The 17,888-nt window shown below is 34.5% G+C and overlaps 1 protein-coding gene across 2 annotated transcripts in view; it reads right to left on the bottom strand.

The window, feature by feature from the left end:
• Positions 1 to 225: 225 nt before the first annotated feature.
• Suco (SUN domain containing ossification factor) overlaps positions 226 to 17,888 on the bottom strand; it is a 63,328-nt gene continuing 45,665 nt past the window's right edge. Inside the window, exons 20-24 of one of the 2 annotated variants that reach the window (XM_057769667.1) lie at positions 15,848 to 15,952; positions 14,822 to 14,976; positions 14,284 to 14,375; positions 7,964 to 8,019; positions 226 to 6,153 (exon numbers count right to left, since the gene is read on the bottom strand). In XM_057769667.1, coding sequence (XP_057625650.1) covers positions 5,710 to 6,153; positions 7,964 to 8,019; positions 14,284 to 14,375; positions 14,822 to 14,976; positions 15,848 to 15,952 — 852 coding nt within the window. In that variant the 3' untranslated portion in view covers positions 226 to 5,709. Of the gene's footprint in view, positions 6,154 to 7,963; positions 8,020 to 13,915; positions 14,008 to 14,283; positions 14,376 to 14,821; positions 14,977 to 15,847; positions 15,953 to 17,888 lie in introns of those variants that run through there. The other variant, XM_057769668.1, reaches the window with a different exon arrangement.

The following is a 17,888-nucleotide window of genomic DNA, read 5'->3' as shown; positions in this document are numbered from 1 at the left end:
GGTTTCAGATTTAATTTGTTATAAAAATATAGCTTACCCTAGTTAACTAATACAGAGCCAATATACAATAGAAGATTCAAAATCCAAGTTGATTTCTCTAACTAATATGAAGGATGACTTGGTACTGGATAACCTCTCAGTAAATAATTCATCTCACAAGAGAGATCACGAGAAAAGTGCTAACTTGCTTGATGCTCAAAACATTTTTAATAAAATCTACCATGTATTCCAAACTAAGAAAGAATTTTCAACAAAATAATAAAGTAATTTTTGTTGTTGTTTTGCTTTTTGGCAGGGTCTCTCTCTGTGTAGTCCAGGCTCACCTCAAACCCAGTGATTTTCCTCCATAAGCTTACCTAGGCATTACTATTATATCGTGAGCCACTGCACCCAAGTATCAGAGCGTGTATCTGAAACTAACCACTAATACTAATTACAAACCATTGTAAAATTTCTAATTTATACATAGAAAAATGATGCCTACCAGCATCCCTATTGCTAAGCATTGTTTTATCAAGTCCCAGAAAATGTGAAGCAAAAGCCAAAGGAAAATAGGTAAAGGTATAGAAATGAGAGAAATGTGATGTGGGTAGACTACATGGAAAAGAATCAACAGAAGAAAAAAACCTAATCCAGTAAAGTAATAAAATGTTTAAATAACACCTGTCTTTTTTCATAATATCAAAAAAATATTGGAAAATATATTTAAAGCACCTCATTCATAAAGGCAACAATAATATGAGAATTACATATTACAGCATCCCTGATAATTACATAGCTTCAAAAAGACAAACATTTTGAAATAAACATTTCTCTACATATTGATTTTTATATTTTAATTAAAACAAAATTTCAAAAGAAAGTCTTGAGAATTTGACAAAGTAATTCTTAATATAAATATATTCATTTGGATATAGACTACCACAAACATTTTAGAGTTATATAATTACACATCAGTCATTAAAACAGTGAACACGGGAGAATGAATTCTGGATCAGGCAGAGGCTGAAGAGATGGTTCAGCAATTAAGAGCACCTACAGCTCAAAAGGACCAAGAATTGGTCCTTAGTTCACACACTGCATGTCTCACAATTACCTGTAATTCCAGCACCAGATGATCCAAATGCCACTTCTGGCCTCTGCATACTCTCTCCTACACACAAACACACACACACACACACAAATGAAAATAAATCTTAAAATCAAAACTAAACCTGACAGAGCCTCTAAGACAGTGGTTCTCAACTTGTGGGTCATGGCACTATGAAGAGATCAAGAGACCCCTTCACAGGAGTCACCTAAGACCTTGGGAAAACACAGATATTTATATTAAATTCGTAACAGTAGCAAAATTAGTTATGAAGTAGCAACGAAAATAATTTCATGGTCGGGGTCACCACAACATAAAGAAATTGTACTAAGGGATCACAGCATTAGGAAGGCTGAGAACCACTGTGCGGCACGACTAGTCTTTTCTGCTAAAGGATGAAGAGTGAGATGTTTTCCCAAGTGGAGAGTGAAGTGAAAAGGACAGGAAGGCTTTCACAGACAACTGGTGGTCAGACATCACTGAACAGTCACCACCCTGACTGAGGGCATCAGCTTGTGCTTGGATTTGGCTGTGGTGGTGCCCTATATCCCAGCAGCCACACTAGTTAGCCATAGAGGCCAGGCAGTGGTGGTGCACGCCTTTAATCCTAGCACTAGAGAGGAATATAAGGCGGGGTAAGACAAGAACTCTCTCTCTTCAGTCTGAAGATTTTATAGAGGTAAGAGCTCTCTAGTGGCTTGGCTGCTTTACTTTTCTGATCTTCAGGCAAGCTTTGTTTATTAAAATACAAATGAAACATCACTACATCACTGCTCTAAGGGAATGATCAAAACAGAATTCTAAGCAGAATTTTTCTTTGCAAAGAACCCATCTGCTACATGAGCCACACCACACTGGTCACATGAAGTCGTGATTAGCTGTAGCTACTATGAAATTACATTCACAGGTGCCATGAAAGCTAGAGAAATATGGTATAAACTGCATAAACCCAAGTAGTAGAGAAAGGTAGTTATAAGTATCAGCTAAGCCCACATGATCAGTTGCAGAAACAAGGATTATAATTGAGTGTTTCTGGTGTATTAAGAATGCATTGGTACAGATACTTGTGTTTTCTTTCCTTATCATGTGATGTAACGTCAATTACAAGAATATCAATGGTTATATTTTATATACTAAAATTATGTTCCCTCAAGGGACACTGACACCTAGTTTAAATTTATAATGCATTTGTGGTTATGTGAGGGACAGTTATATCATGTTAGGTGTAACCATGACTTGGTTAAATATATAATTCGTATGCAATGATATGTGGAATAGTTATATCAATTCAGGTGTAATTATGACTTGTTATTATTTTCATTTGGAAATTAATCACAAGGATATAAGATTGTATGCCAAACTGTCAAAGGATTGACTTGTGATGGCTATTTTTGTTTGTCAACTTGACTACATCTGGAATTAACTAAAACCCAAAAATGGAGGAGCATACATGTGAGAGAACTCTACTTGATATGAAGTGGGCAGACATATCTTAAATCTTCGGAGGTAGGAAGACTCACCTCTAACCTAGGTCATGCCTTCTTCTGGAATATAAGGAATCTTTTGCTTTGCCTTTTTTTTTGTTTTGTTTTTGTTTGCCTTGCTAACAAGTCCATTCCTTCACTGGCATTAGAGAATCCTCTTCAGGATTCCAGCATATACTGAAAACCAGCTGAGACATTCAGCTTCATGGACTGAAGAACTATTGTATTCTTGAACTTCTTCTGTTCATAGACAACCATTGTTGGATTAGCTGGACCACAACCTGTCAATCATTCTAAGAAATCCCTTTTTAAATATAAAGACTCATCTGATAAATTCTGTTACTCTAGAGAATCCTGAATAATATAGTCATATAAGGTGAATATCTTTATTCTAGAAAACACAAGAAGTTATCCAACATGAAGGGTTATGATGTACCAATATGTCCCAGCACATGTACCAGATATCTTACATATACACACATACCATATACCCATAATATACATTACATCTATGTCCATATATGTATATATATGCACAGACATACATATATAAACATAAAGAAAACGGAAAATAACAACTGGTAAATATGGGTTATGGCACTTTTCCATAGTTTCAAATTTTTCTCAGATTATAGTAGAATAAAAACATGTCAGGGTCTTAATACCTATTTTATAAAATATAGTTTAAAAAGAACTATTTCTAAGTTATATTATTTACTGTGGGTTTAAAACTGGATCATTAGACTAGGTAAATAAATACAGGTTTACATCTGTCTTATGCCTGCTCCTGTGTGCATATGACTGACACAAGGTAGGCACTGGGACTTGGATGCTGCTGGGGAGAAGACGTGCTGGGGGGAGAGGTAGGTGAGACAGCACGAGAGAGAAAATGTTGTACCTCTGCACAAGCTTTGTAAATACTATATAATTTCTCAAATCATATGCACAAAAACCCTCAACAGATATTTTAAGAACCCAAAGAACTGACTTTGTTTGAGTTCAGTAAATTTCATTTGGGTTTAATACCTTACTTAGCACCACAAATAAAATAAGGTTGGTTACTAGGGAATGTTGAAAATCTTTTAGATTTACATAAGGGTTTGAGTATGCCTTGTCTAAACCACTCGGGAGATGTGTCCTAATTTTGAAGATTTTTAGATTCTGTTAATTATATATGCTGGGTAGGTATCCTCAGTTCCAAAATTTAAAATCCAAAAGTGCTACAAATACTTCAAAAATCGAGCAGTAATTCAAGATGTTAGGATTGTACAACCCTTGGATTTTGATTGCTGCTTTTTGGCAGACACAAATCTGCTGCTGGCAATAATCTCCACTTATTAAAGATTTGGGTTATTGTTTTCCCTCTCATGTGTAGTAATACTCTGAAAGAGAGAAAATGCAGACTAAGATTTTAATTCTCTGGGTAGATAATGCATCTTATCATTAGAACCATAATTTTAGTGTTTGAAAAGGTGAACTATGATTATAGGGAACATAATGTTTAAGTGAAAGTGTACATTATGGTTGCCTGAAATGTGAGCCTGAAAGATGGCAAACGAAAACAAAGACCAGCTTAAATCTATGAGTAATAAATGTGTGCAATCTTTTAAAGGACAGAAGAGTCAATAATTAATAAAGACGAGTGTTCAGATTTATTTGGAAATTCACAGTTTCTAGTGGTACTACAGCTTTGTAGTTACATATTTAAAACCCTCTTCACAACAAACAACAGTGTGACTTACCACTCTAGCTTGGCTCTCATCTGGATTTCTTTTCAAGGACCTGCTGTACCTTCAGGTCCTGTTGCTTTGAATAGCTAATTGTGCAGACGGGAAGGGGGAAAAGTTCATCTCCTAAAACATACTGTTAACCTAAAGCAGCAACTTAAACAAAAAAAAAAAAAAAGGCTTTAAATAAATCACATTACAAACAATACCAAGAAAGGTACTAGACAAATTTAAAAACAATTATTAACGAAAGTGCTCAATAAGTTATAACTTAATTTTACAACACAAAATGGTCAATTCTCTCAGAAAGAAACACATTTCACTTTCATTCATCTCTGTACAATCGCACATCAAGAAACCAATTTACTCAGACACTGCCAATTTCTTAAGGGAAAAAGGGACCAACAGAGACAGACGCTGACATATATATCTGCACATTGTAGCCAACAAAAGCAAACATCAAGGAATCATAATCCTGTTAGACTTAACCAATTTAACTGAGTAAGGCCTGACACACTCACTGGCTGCTTCTGTGACTATGTACAATGGCAGTGACTGGGCCATGGGAAACCTGGTCTTGGTGATGGGAACATCTGGAGGATTAGTGTTTGCTGTGAACATTCAGAATGCAATGTAAAAAAAAATCATCACAAGTAGTTAAGTGTGTTGAAAGGTGAATTTATAATAAATTTGTTTTCTGGTATCTGTCATTTGCAAGAAAATATTTTACCATTTCACTGAGTTAATAACTCAGGAAAACAACCCAATCCAACTAAATTCAATGAAAGCAAGGATGAATCATCACCTTTTATGGAAAAGGATTTAAGAAAATTTCAGAAGGTGTTTATTTCCAGTGAGACTGCTGAGCAACTCTAAGTTGGCAAGTCTTTAGGATCTTTACGCAAATGACCCACACTGCTGAGCTTCAGGCACGGACCACCTTAAAGCCTTGTAGTGTTTGCAGCTTCAAAAACCTAATAAAGTTACAAAACAAATCAAATGACAAAAAAAATCCTCCCTCCTCTTCCAGTGGCATTATAAATAGACAAAGGCACATAAATATGGGAAGGTGCAAGAAACAGGAACCAAGCTGAAGGAAGAGGTTTAGGCTTTCATTCCTATCCCACCCAAAGAACTGGGCTTCCAAATTACTTTTGTCCCAGTAATTATCTGTGAAAAAACATCTTTATAAAATGTCTATCATCTTTAAAGGGAGAGATCAGTCTTGTAAAACTGCAGTTCATCAGCCAAGATTGACACACTCCTTTTTCCTTTCTAAAAAGGCAAAAAAACATAATTTTTGAATACTTTCCCCAATATTTTACCTCTCCCCTAAACCCTTCAAATACCACAGGCTGTTCTCCAAAGAACAACAAAAAAAGTCTTCAGTACAAATGTCCAGTTCCTTTTAGATATGTCCCGAAACTGCAGTAACACCAAACGCTCCTACGGTGATCTCCTTGTTTCCTTTGATTATGTCATGCAGGCTCGGCAATGATCCCGACTTAGTCTGTATAAGAGCTTTTATTAATTTTCCTTGGTCTTGGACTTTAGACCGCCTTCGTTTTAAAGCCCTCTTCTCAGTTTTTGTCTTTTGGGTCTGTCCATTGCACAGACTTGTACAAGCTGAAATGCCACAAAAATAGGACTCTTCTGACTGTGATGAAGTTTCTGAGCTTCCCTCAGATGGAGGGCCCTTGTAAGAAGAGTGATAAACTTCTCCCATATTAGAAAAATCTCTCTGGTTCGTAAAGGGCTTTCGTCCTTTTATGTCTCCATTGGCTATAGAGTGCAATGGATCTGCAGGCTTTATCGTCTCAATTTTTTCCGTTTTGTACTTGCAACGTTTCTTCTATAATAGAAATAAAAGAAAGCACAGAAATTACTCCTTATTAGATATGAGATATAAAAGAGGAAAGTACTACTGCCTATGAGAAGTAAAGCAGTGTTTTACACACACACACACACACACACCACTCTTCTGTTGTGAACAGATGGAATCACTGACATTCCAGTTTGTAAATGCTACTTCAATTCAAAGTTCCAACAGCTTATAGTCACTTATGCATACAGACTTAGAGACAACTGACATCTGAATACCTCTATGTGTCAGATGGTACACAAGTTACTCCCTTGTGTATATATATATATATATATATATATATATATATATATATATATTTTTTTTTTTTTGGTTTTTCGAGACAGGGTTTCTCTGTGGCTTTGGAGCCTGTCCTGGAACTAGCTCTGTAGACCAGGCTGGTCTCGAACTCACAGAGATCCGCCTGCCTCTGCCTCCCGAGTGCTGGGATTAAAGGCGTGCGCCACCATCGCCCGGCTCCTTGTATATTTTATATGTTAACCTTGAAAGATTTGTTTTGGGCTCCTACATGAAAAAAATCAAGCTTTAGAGATGTGGCTCCCTGCCTAAGTTACAAAACAGAGTATCAAAGGCAGAATCAAACTGTAACCTACTTCACACTAATTAGAAATTCTATTATCTACAGTCAATTATTGCTAATCAAATGTTATGTTATTTGAGAGGTTAAGAAAAAAATCAGGCTTTATATATAGCCAAGGTGGAAAAATCTCAAGACCGTAAACATTGCCTACTATCTAATGAGACATCTAAGTAAACCAGTCTGAAACTTTTAAGATGGGGTTGTTAGCACCGATGGGCTGTTGAGAGGATTACAGAACAGTGCTTGCACTGTGCCTGGCATGCATCAGAAGCTCAGTAAATAATGACTTTCACCTAAGGATCAGCACTTTTCTTCTCTAAATGGTTGGATAATAATAATTTAGGCATCACAGGCCTCTTAAATGTCACATTAATGTATTCTTGATTTTTACTTTGTAATCTTTTAACAATGAGAAAATACTTATTGGCTCCTACAATGTAGAAAATAGGGTACAGTTTGATGATGTCTCTAGATATTATTTATACCATTATCACAATTGAAAACGAATGTATGGGAACTGAGAAGACACTTTGGTTAGTAAAATGTTTGTACAGTAGGAATGAAACTCCAGGTTTGATCCCGAAAACTGCATAAAATATGGTGATGCATGTCTGTAACTTAGCATCTGAACTCTAAGTGTCAAAGGTGCAGACAGAGAATCAGTCATTCTCAGGCACGTAGCAAGTTTGAGGCCATCCTGTGATACATAAAACTTTATCTTAAACAAACAAAACCAAGGAAAAAAAAAGAAAGAAAATTAACATTATGGTTGGGTATGATGTCTCACTCACATCAATTATTCAGCCCCTGCAGGAGGGATAGAGGCAGGAGGACTGCAGTGAGGTTGATGCCAGCCAGGGATACATATTATAGTCCAAGAAAAGCTGAGCTACAGTGTGAGTGAGAACTTGTCTCAAAAAAAAACCAAAACAAAACAAAAAGCAGGGCCAGCAAGATGGCTTAGCAGGTAAAGTCACTGGTTGCTGATAAATCACAGGGTGGAGAACTGACTTCTCCAAGTTATCATCATCTGGCCTTCACACCCTAAATAAATGTAAAAACAACAAAATCGCCCAAAACAAGGAAAATAAAAATTAAAATAAACATTATGCCAAGGAATAAATATTAACATTTTCAGTATCTGTCTTTTATTTACTAACGCACAGCTTACAAAAGACTTCAAAAGAAAACGAGTATTACCTTTTTCTCTGGAGAGAACTTGAGGGGTTCTACGATGTACAAATCATTTGGGTCTACTGTAAGTAAGAAAGGGGGTGTAAAATGAAAAGTGTATTATGCTATGACTAAACACCCAAAACAACATTAGTGATTATTTTATTAATGAAATGGATGACAGGTATCAGGACAGGATAACCATATTTCTATGTTGAAAATTAGTAAGCCAGAATAGGCAAGGTGGGCTCTGAATTTGGTCAGTTATTTGAAGGCTGGTCATCAACCCTGAAGACAACCAACATTCAAGAATTTTCCATTTTATATTCCAAATTAACAGTCATCAATTGATACAGGAAGGGTCCCTTTCTTGAACGAGATCCATTCCCCACATGATGAAAACAATAACATTACTGGGCAAGCCAATACAAAGCCTACAGGTAATTCCTAAAAGATGGAGTCAGAAAGATGCATTAATGATGTACGTCAAGCATTTGGAATCACATATAGATGCCAATTAGAAGAATATAAAGAGAGATTCGGGAATGCTTTTTTCTAACCTTTTATAGTTTTGATTAAAATTATTAACTCTAAAATACAGTAACAGTTTGAACATGTAGTATATGTGACCACTACTCATGAAAAAACATTCTGACATGATGAGTACATTAGATGACTTATCTCTTTGTTTAAACAATTCTGTTACTTGGAACACTCCTATCCCTCCCTACAACAAACCTCTCATCAGAGCTATGGAACTTTAGCCCTATTCAACAACTCACAGTCTGACACAGACTAATTTAGTAAACAGCAAATTTATCATTAAGTTACACATACTAGAAACATATTAATAACATGATCCAATCAGTGACAACTTGCTTTATTATTATTCCTCAAAGACTCTTAAAAAAGCCATTAAAAACATAAAAGCATACAAATATTCCTCTAAATAGCCATCCCTATCAAGCCATTAATCTCCATTACTTTTTAAAAACATCACGATGCCTTCCTCTAGGAATCCTGTTGTTAGAGTGACTTCCACACTGTAAACAAATGAAAAAAAAAGGAAAAAAAGCAAAGCTAACACCACAGAATACCTGTCAAGGACACCACAACCTAATTCTTAGATTAGACCTACAAATAATTTTCAAAGTGGAAAAGCACAAAAAAATGAACAAGCACACAAAGACATAGCACACTGTAAGCAAGGGCCTATAAACACAAATAAATGAAGATTTGCAAATATTTAGGATACCAGGATGACCACAGACTAGTATCATCTAAAGCCCATACCACCGTAAATGTGCCTGATCTCAAATGTGGGCTATAAAGACATTGTACTTAAATGTATCTAAATATTAAAATGCTGGAAAGTATCTCAAGAAACACATACACACACACCAAGAAACTCAAACAAGGCTTTTTAACAAAACACAAAGATTTCTTGGGATAGACAATGTGGTAAATAAAATTTAAAACTCAATGGATGAATTTAGTAACAGATTAGATATAGCTGTAGACTGTGTAACTTAGAAAATGGATTAGGAAAAAAATCATGAAAAATGTATCATAAGGAAGCAAAAAGGGGTTGAATTATGAGCATGTACTAGTCTTGTAGAGGACCTGAGTTTGGTTAAGCACCCATGTCAGAAGCTCACAGCTCTGGGGAATCAACTGGCCTCCAAGGGCACTGCATTTGCAGTCATACAGCCACACATACTTCATTGTAAAATAAATCTTAAAAATAAAAAGACAAAATTTACAAAATAAAAAGAATACAGAGGGATGGATTAATACATTAATGAAATTGGAGACTTAAGACACTGAGGAATAAGTAATTATGTACGGGGAAAAACCATAGCTGATAATTTTCCATTACTCAAAAAATATCTACGTAGAGATCTAAAGAGCTCAACAAATCTAACATAGGATTAAAGAAAAATTAAAATAGTAGTTTAAGGGGTGTGGTAGCAGGCAGACCTTATAGCCAGAACTACATAGAGACATCCAGTCTTTAAAAAAAAAAGAAAAAAGAAAAGAAAAAGGTATTTCAAAGGGTTAGAGATCTAATGACAAATGAAATGAAATATGCAGGCAAAATACGAAATTTAATGTCATGAGTTAGAATTAAGCAGAAAAACTAGAACTAATGTAAAACAAAACTGAGCATAATAAATAAACAGGGACTTGTTTGTTAATAAGATCATTATATTGGTTCAGAAAGAGGTAGAAATGTTCGACAGGAAATACTTGTACCTTTCTGAAATGACCTATAAAGAACAATGACTGTGAACAATTTTCAACATAAGTGTTATAATAATAGGGAACTAAATATCCACTGCATCCTAAGAAAAAGCCTCCTTACAATGATGATGATGGAAAGTACACTAAGCCACCACAACACCTAATGTTCTAAATGTGTGCTGATGCATACTTAGAAAATGGTCACATTCTTGGAATTGTGATTTAACAGTACCAAAAAACTTCATCACCACAACTTAAGCTAAACACCCTAAACTACTCTTACAAAGAAAATTGCATACCCATGTAACTCTACTAATTAAAAAGGAAGCCTGTGGTCTCTAACTATGGCATTATCTCAACAGGATGAAAGAGAAGCTTATTAAGAAGATAAGAAAGAAAGAAAGAAAGAAAGAAAGAAAGAAAGAAAGAAAGAAAGAAAGAAAGAAAGAAAGAAAGGCAACACCTGAAACAGTAAGATGTGAAATAATGAAATTCTGTTTTTTGAGGAAAAAAATCAGATGTGGTTCTTATCTTGCTTATGCATTCTTCAAAAGAGAAAAAACAGACCTTCATAAGCAAAATTGAAGGAACCCACAGACCTGCTTTGCAAGAAATAGTAGGTTTAGAATTAAATAATAAGAAAAATTCATTTTTTTATCATCTTTAGCTGGTTAACAGATAATTATGTTAAAATTAATACCAATATGATTGTGTGTGTATATGTATGTATATGCATAAATGGAATGAATGATAATAATGCAAGTGATGGGAGGCAGGATTTAGTATTACTTTGGTGCTATAACCATACCTGTGAAAGGGTATGGCTTTATTTGAAAAGTGGAGGTGGGTTAGTTGTAAATGTATACTGTAAACAAGCAATCATTAAAGTAACTCTATGAAGAATTATGCTGGATCTGCTAACAAAAAGAATCAGGCACAATGCTCAATTATAACCAAAAAGAGTAGAAATAATATAGAGGACAAAAATACAAACAAACTTAAACGGAAAACAAAAATATGGTAATGTTCTAACTAAGTCAAAACCATCTTTAAAATCAATGGTCTAAATAAACTGATTAACGGAGACTGCCAGTCAATCGGGTAATGAGATCCAACTATTACCACTAAAAAATATAATTTAAATACAAAATAAAGAGCAGCTACATTCATTTGAGACAAAGCAGACTTTTGACCTTGAAATAAAAATTACATAATGATTCCAAGAAGACATACTGGTCATAAGTGCATACACATTTAAGAACAGGGCATCACAGTACGGAGGCATATAGTCTAGTGATTTTTGAGAAGGGTTCTTAGACTACTGTCAGTAAATTGAGCAGAGGGAAAAGGACCCTTATGTCATACACAAAAATCAACACCAAGTGGAATAAAGACCTAAGCCTATAAACCTAAGGGAAAAAAAACATAAAAGTTTTAGGGTTTAGGTCTTCATAAAGATTTCCTGGTTAGGACACTGACAATAAAAACAAAATGGATAGGATAAAAGCTATGTGCAGAAAGGGAGAAAATATTTTTAAATAATATGACATTTACATTTATATGCAAGTGTTTGTGTTTATGTGTGTGTGTGTGTGTGTGTGTGTGTATATATATATATATATACAAGCACATATAATGAATTAGAGAAATGCTAATCAAAGAACAGTAATATATCCCACATATATTAGAAAGCTATTATTAGAAAAAAACAAAAAAAAATAACTTGTATGAGAATATGGAAACAATGGAACAATATTGCTTGGGTAGAGTATAGTAACTATGGAAAGTATGGAGATTACCCAAAAAGAAATGAAAAATACTGTCACATGATCTAGCTATCCCATTGTAGTTATATATCCAGACAAACTGACAGTAGGATTGTCAAAGCGGTATTTGTACAGGCATGCTCATAGCAAGGAGCATTACTTAAATCAACAAAAACAGAAAACTACAGTAATACTCATCAGAAGACAAAAGGCTGATGAGATGGCTTACTGGGTAAAGAAAGGCACCCAAACCAAGGCTGACAACCTGAGCTTGATTTCTAGGATCCACAAGTCCACGGCAGAGGAGAGAACTGACACAAAGTTGTCCTCTGCCCTTCACATGTATGCATTCATGAGTGCAAATGGAAAAAAAAATGGAAAGAAAATGTGGTATATACACAAAGCAGACAATTATTCAGCTTTAAAAAAGAGATCTTATTAATACTACAACATGGATGTACCCTGAAGGTATGCTATATAAAATAAACCAAGTGCAGAAAAACTAAGACAGCACCATGAATGTGGAGTATTTAACTATTTAAATGAAAAGGAACATAAACTACAATAGTATTTAGGTCAGGTAGAGGGGACACTGAGTTATTTATAGACAACAGACACAATTTTCAGATTTCTAAGATAAAAATATTCTGAAGATCTGTTTCACAAAAATGTGAACTTATTACTAGATTTCATACTTAAAACATGGTTAAAATGATACATTTTATGTTGTTGCTTTAAAAAAAAACAATTTGACATGGCTCCTCCCTTCTAAGCTAAGAAGTGAAAATACATACAAAATGGGAAAATTCAAGGCAGACTAAATAAATGCCCCAAGAGTTTTAACTGAAGAAAAATAAAGAAATGAATAACAGAATCAGGACTAAAGTCAGTTCCTTCCTGCCTATTGTCCTCAACTTTATTTAGAAGCAAGGATATGTCAAGATTACATCACTGTTTAAAACAGAAGCAATTCTGTTATCAAGAACAAAGCATATTCTATTCACCTTTAAATAATAAAATACATTAGTTCACTTAATCTGAAATAGGACTAGAACTGATGAAAACAAATTTATCTCCCAACTGCATGAATCTAGCTCAATTACAAAATGCATGCACACCAATCAGAATGACTACAAGACCCAAATTATTAAGTGATTACTAGAATGTGGAACAACTGAAAAAGCTGGGAAGAAATCATCCAAAGCTGATGGGATATCATCCATAGAACACTCAGAAACCCATGTGTTGATATTTACTAAAGCTGACACATATGCTATGATCCAGCACTCCTATTTCCATTTCTGTTGGCAGATGCATGTATGTGTTGACTTAAAGACATGTAATAATCTCAAAATGAAAACAGTCCAAAGGTAACGTGTTAATGGGAAGCATCTGTACAGTGGAATGCTGTACTAGAATTAGAATGAATGAACTATATTAGACAGTATGGTGACTCACAACAATTAGGTGTTAAAATACTGGCTATACTGGGAGGGGAAAATGCACAAAGTATTTTAGAGGTGTTAAAAATACACTCCATTTTTTAATTAGGATATGGATTACACAGGCATACTGAGTTTGTAAAAATTATCTAAGCTTGCACATGGAGTGGATTAAGTATAGAAAGCTTACACTAGTCAGGCTCAGGAGTGATTATTTGCAAGACATAACAATGGAAACATTCTGATCAATAACTAAAATCCTAAGGAAAAGGAGAACAGCTGTTATTCAGAAAGCACCCCTAAATGAAATATATGAATAACTGGTTATTTTATCTTTTCTATATGGATAAATTGTTAAGTTTCTTAAGTACTAATTACAAAGAAAATAAAACAGGAAAATAATTATTCAGTATTCATCTGTTCACCCAAATGTTAGCATGTCTTGAATGAAACCCAATTATAAACTCTGGGACAATGAAAGTGCCTCAAAAGTCCTAAACTAGAGACAAAAAAGGTCCTACCTGCACAAGAAGAGGAGGCAGAAAAGCACAGGATGCTATGGGAGCACATTGAGCATTCAGGTTTTCCATAGCTGCTGAACTTTCTCAAACATCCCTTTCTAAAAAGAAATACTTCTAAACAGGAGCATGTGCAAATAAAACTACTCATTGCTACTTAAAACTAAGTCCCCCTCCCACCTTTTGGGCTTGCAAAGGAACAAAGAGGTTTAAAGTATGAAAATGATAGAGTGGCTTTGACTAGATAACTCTGATTCAGTTTTTGATTGTAGATGGTCACAAACACAGCATGTATATTATATACATGCCAGAAGCCAGTTTCATACTACATAGATATACACATAATAAACACATATATCATAGTCACAGAAATCTACCTTCTTTGCTAGTAAACTGCAGAGATTTCGATCTGATGAGGGGAAACGAAGTTCTTCTTTTCAAATTCATGTCATCATAGGAAGAGAAACACCTAATACATTAAAGAAAACATTGCATACAATGAGTATATGATCTCTAACTTACTGTATAGCTCATTTAAATGGAGGATTCTGAGAACTGCATAACACATGGAACAAGCCTAAATCAACACACCAGACACTGCTAATATGAGTAGAACATATCTATAAGGTCGTATCTTACAATGTGGATTCTCTTCCATCTCTGAAGCCCACATCCGAATACCCTTCTCAACCAAAATGACTCAAAGGTTTCATGCACTTATTATTAGTTTCTCTCGATTATTCGATGAAGTTATCTCCAAGTATAATTATAGTGATCCTCTTGCTACCAGGATGTTTTTAATATTCTGATTTCAAGAAGGAATTACTTCATGTCCTTTTATCTTCTCAGCATTTCTTTGGGGAAAAGGAAAAAGGGATGAAAGAAGAAAACTGTGATCTATGATGCTAACCTTACCTTTTAGGGCTTGGATACTGATTACTTTTTGGGAGTTTTGAAATGTAATCTCCATCAAAATGAGAAGTGTTTCGACAACGTTGCATACAGAGCATCAGTCCCAAGACAACACATAAAATCAAAGACATAACAAGGTAACTCTGTCGATCTGAAACCTAAAAAGATAAACAACAACAATTATAATAAAGTACTTTAAAGGATATACAATGGAATCTAAAATTCAGAGAATGAGTAATTTTAAATAGTCAATTTGCTCCTAAGCCATAATACAGAGCATGCTGCCTAAGAACAAACCATTGGTCAAACGTTCTTGCTGTTTCTTCCCATCTAATGAACACAACACTTTGCTAACATGTAGTTTGTCTTTCCATTTGTATTCCCTTCATCAGGGATAAGCATGCTAACACGTAGCCTTTCCCACTATAACTCAGTTATTAAACCCCTCAGACTCAACCTCAATTCCTTAACTTTACATACTTAATACTTCATTAAGGCTCACTTTTCTATCTTTTAAATATATACTTAATTCAACTAACCTTATACTACTTTGTACTTCTAAAATCCTGGTCCAAGTTAACTTCACCTAAGTTACTGCAATTGCCTTCTAATAAGCTCCTTTCCTGTTTCTGTTCTTGTCCGTAAACAGACCATTTTCAACAGGGCACCAAATGAGAATTTTTCAACACGTTAAGCATTACTGAGAAGACATAGATAATTTCTTTACTTAATAATTGATTTGCAATGATTTCCAATGCCCAGAATAAAAATTAACTAAATTGTTTTTTTTCAATAGACCTAACAGAATTAACATACCTGCCTTATAATTAAAACCAAATAATGAAAGTCATGTTTTACAAAAGACTATCATAATATAGTTCCCAGACAGTAAAATTTTGAAAAAGTTCTATGTAAGTGACAGTTTTGTTTGGTTCAAGCTTTGAACTATCATGTTCATGTTTATAAGCTTCTGACAACCTTCCTAGGAGCACAGTGTCTTACAAGAGAGGCAGTTGAACAATTAATTACCTCCCGTTTTAATTCTGCTACAGTTGCTGATAAGTTTGAAACAAGCTGTGTCATGTTGGTCAGTTGTGCCTGTAGCAATTGGATGGCTTCAGTTTGTCGCTGATCCTGTAACAAAAGATTATCATTTTTCTTTATATTTCATCTGTACATTAACCACATTATAGTAAAATGTATAATTTGGAAAAACCACTAAGTTCTTTTAAAATGTAGTTTTACAAAGATCTTAATGGGTAAACACAAACTTTGATGAAAAGTTTAAAAAAAATATAAAACCCTTAAGAATCTTAGGTAACCCAGACTCAGAAAGACAATTATCATATGTACTCACTTATAGGTGGTTTTTAAACATAAAGCAAAGAAAACCAGCCTACAAATCACAATCCCAGAGAACTTAGACAACAATGAGGACACTAAGAGACTTACATAGATCTAATCTACATGGGAAGTAGGAAAAGACAAGATCTCCTGAGTAAATTGAGAGTATGGGGACCTTGGGGGAGGATTGAAGGGGGGAGGGCAGAGGCAAGGAGGGGAGCAAAGAAAAATATAGAGCTCAATAAAAATCAATTAAAAGAAAAACCAAAACAAAACAAACCAAAACAAAAAAAGAATCTTAGGTTGTGTTCTAGCTTCCCTTCAAAAAGAATTACTTTGTTGCTCTCAGGATGTAAAATACCATCTAACAGAAGCTAATTAACTACTGTCCAAACTAATGTTGTTTCCATAGGTATAAACTAATGGATCACCAGTCTCACACCTGCTACTCTTACTAAGTGTTTTTAAAAGTAAAACAGTCAGGAAAAAAAAAATGCTCAAACTAACTTTTTTTAAAAAAAAAAAATTGTTCCTTTTGCAGCAAAATACAATCAACCAAGGATGTCTTACCTATGAGTGGTCATTTAATTGATGCTATACTCCTACAGATGAAAATAAGGTCCTCTCTGTATTCATTTCAGAAGCTTTTACAATCAGTATGTCTTTATTTAAATTATCATTCTCATGCATACTGTATACTAGACAAATGGTACTAGAATTTCAAACCTATGAAGGAAGGAAGGAAGGAAGGAAGGAAGGAAGGAAGGAAGGAAGGAAGGAAGGAAGGAAGGAAGGAAGGAAGGAAGGAAGGAAGGAAGTCAGTCAGTCAGTCAGTCAGTCAGTCAGTCAGTCAGTCAGTCAGTCCGGGAAATTGAAAACTCAAACATAAGACCTCATAGAAACTACAAAACCATTTTTTATTCTAGACCTATGATTTTCAATTTGATTAAAAAAGTTTTTAAGTGTTACTGTGTGTGAGGAAAGAGGGGTATATAAAACTATCAAAAGGATTCGTTTCTGCAAACCTTTGACTCTTTCCAGTATAATTTACCTTCTTAAAATACTATTAGTGATTTATTAAAGCACTTCTTTTGAAACTCAACATACACAGATTAGCCTGAGATAGTTACAAATGCCTAAAGACAAGTCTAAACTGGTTAACACTTCTAATCAACATACTTGCTAGAAGTACTTATACAGGTCTTTGAGACATATGATACAGCTACTATTTATAAAGAAAGAGAAAATAAAGGCGTTATCAGATTAAAACTCAATATAATATTTGTTGGTTGTGATATACACATAATACTGAAATTTTTCTCCCTAAGACAGAGGTGCAAAGTTATCACCAGTCATACTGTTATCACTATCTACATTGGGCCAAGAGATAAATACATAAAAAAGATGGAAGAGTCAAAAAAATACATAAAGCTGTTCTTTTCTGTAATGAACAAGAGCACTACAGAGAACAACCACAAAAACATTTCTGCAGTTTTTAGAAAGTTGCAGAAAGGTTGTATACACAAAATGAATTCAATGTTCAAAAAAATGTTTTCCTAGATGAATAGCTAGATACTTTCCAAAAGCATGACATCATATCCAGCTACGAGGAAAATGTGAATAAGTTACTTTTGCTACTTACATCCTACTCAAAAGCAACATGTAAATCAGAAGAACCATTATGGAGAATAGTATGAAATTACTCAAAATGTTAAAACAGACTTTC

This window comes from Chionomys nivalis, chromosome 5 (assembly GCF_950005125.1).
Source record: "Chionomys nivalis chromosome 5, mChiNiv1.1, whole genome shotgun sequence".
NCBI lineage: Eukaryota > Metazoa > Chordata > Mammalia > Rodentia > Cricetidae > Chionomys > Chionomys nivalis.
The sequence above is the reverse complement of the archived record's forward strand: the minus strand, read 5'-3'. Positions and strand labels throughout refer to the sequence as shown.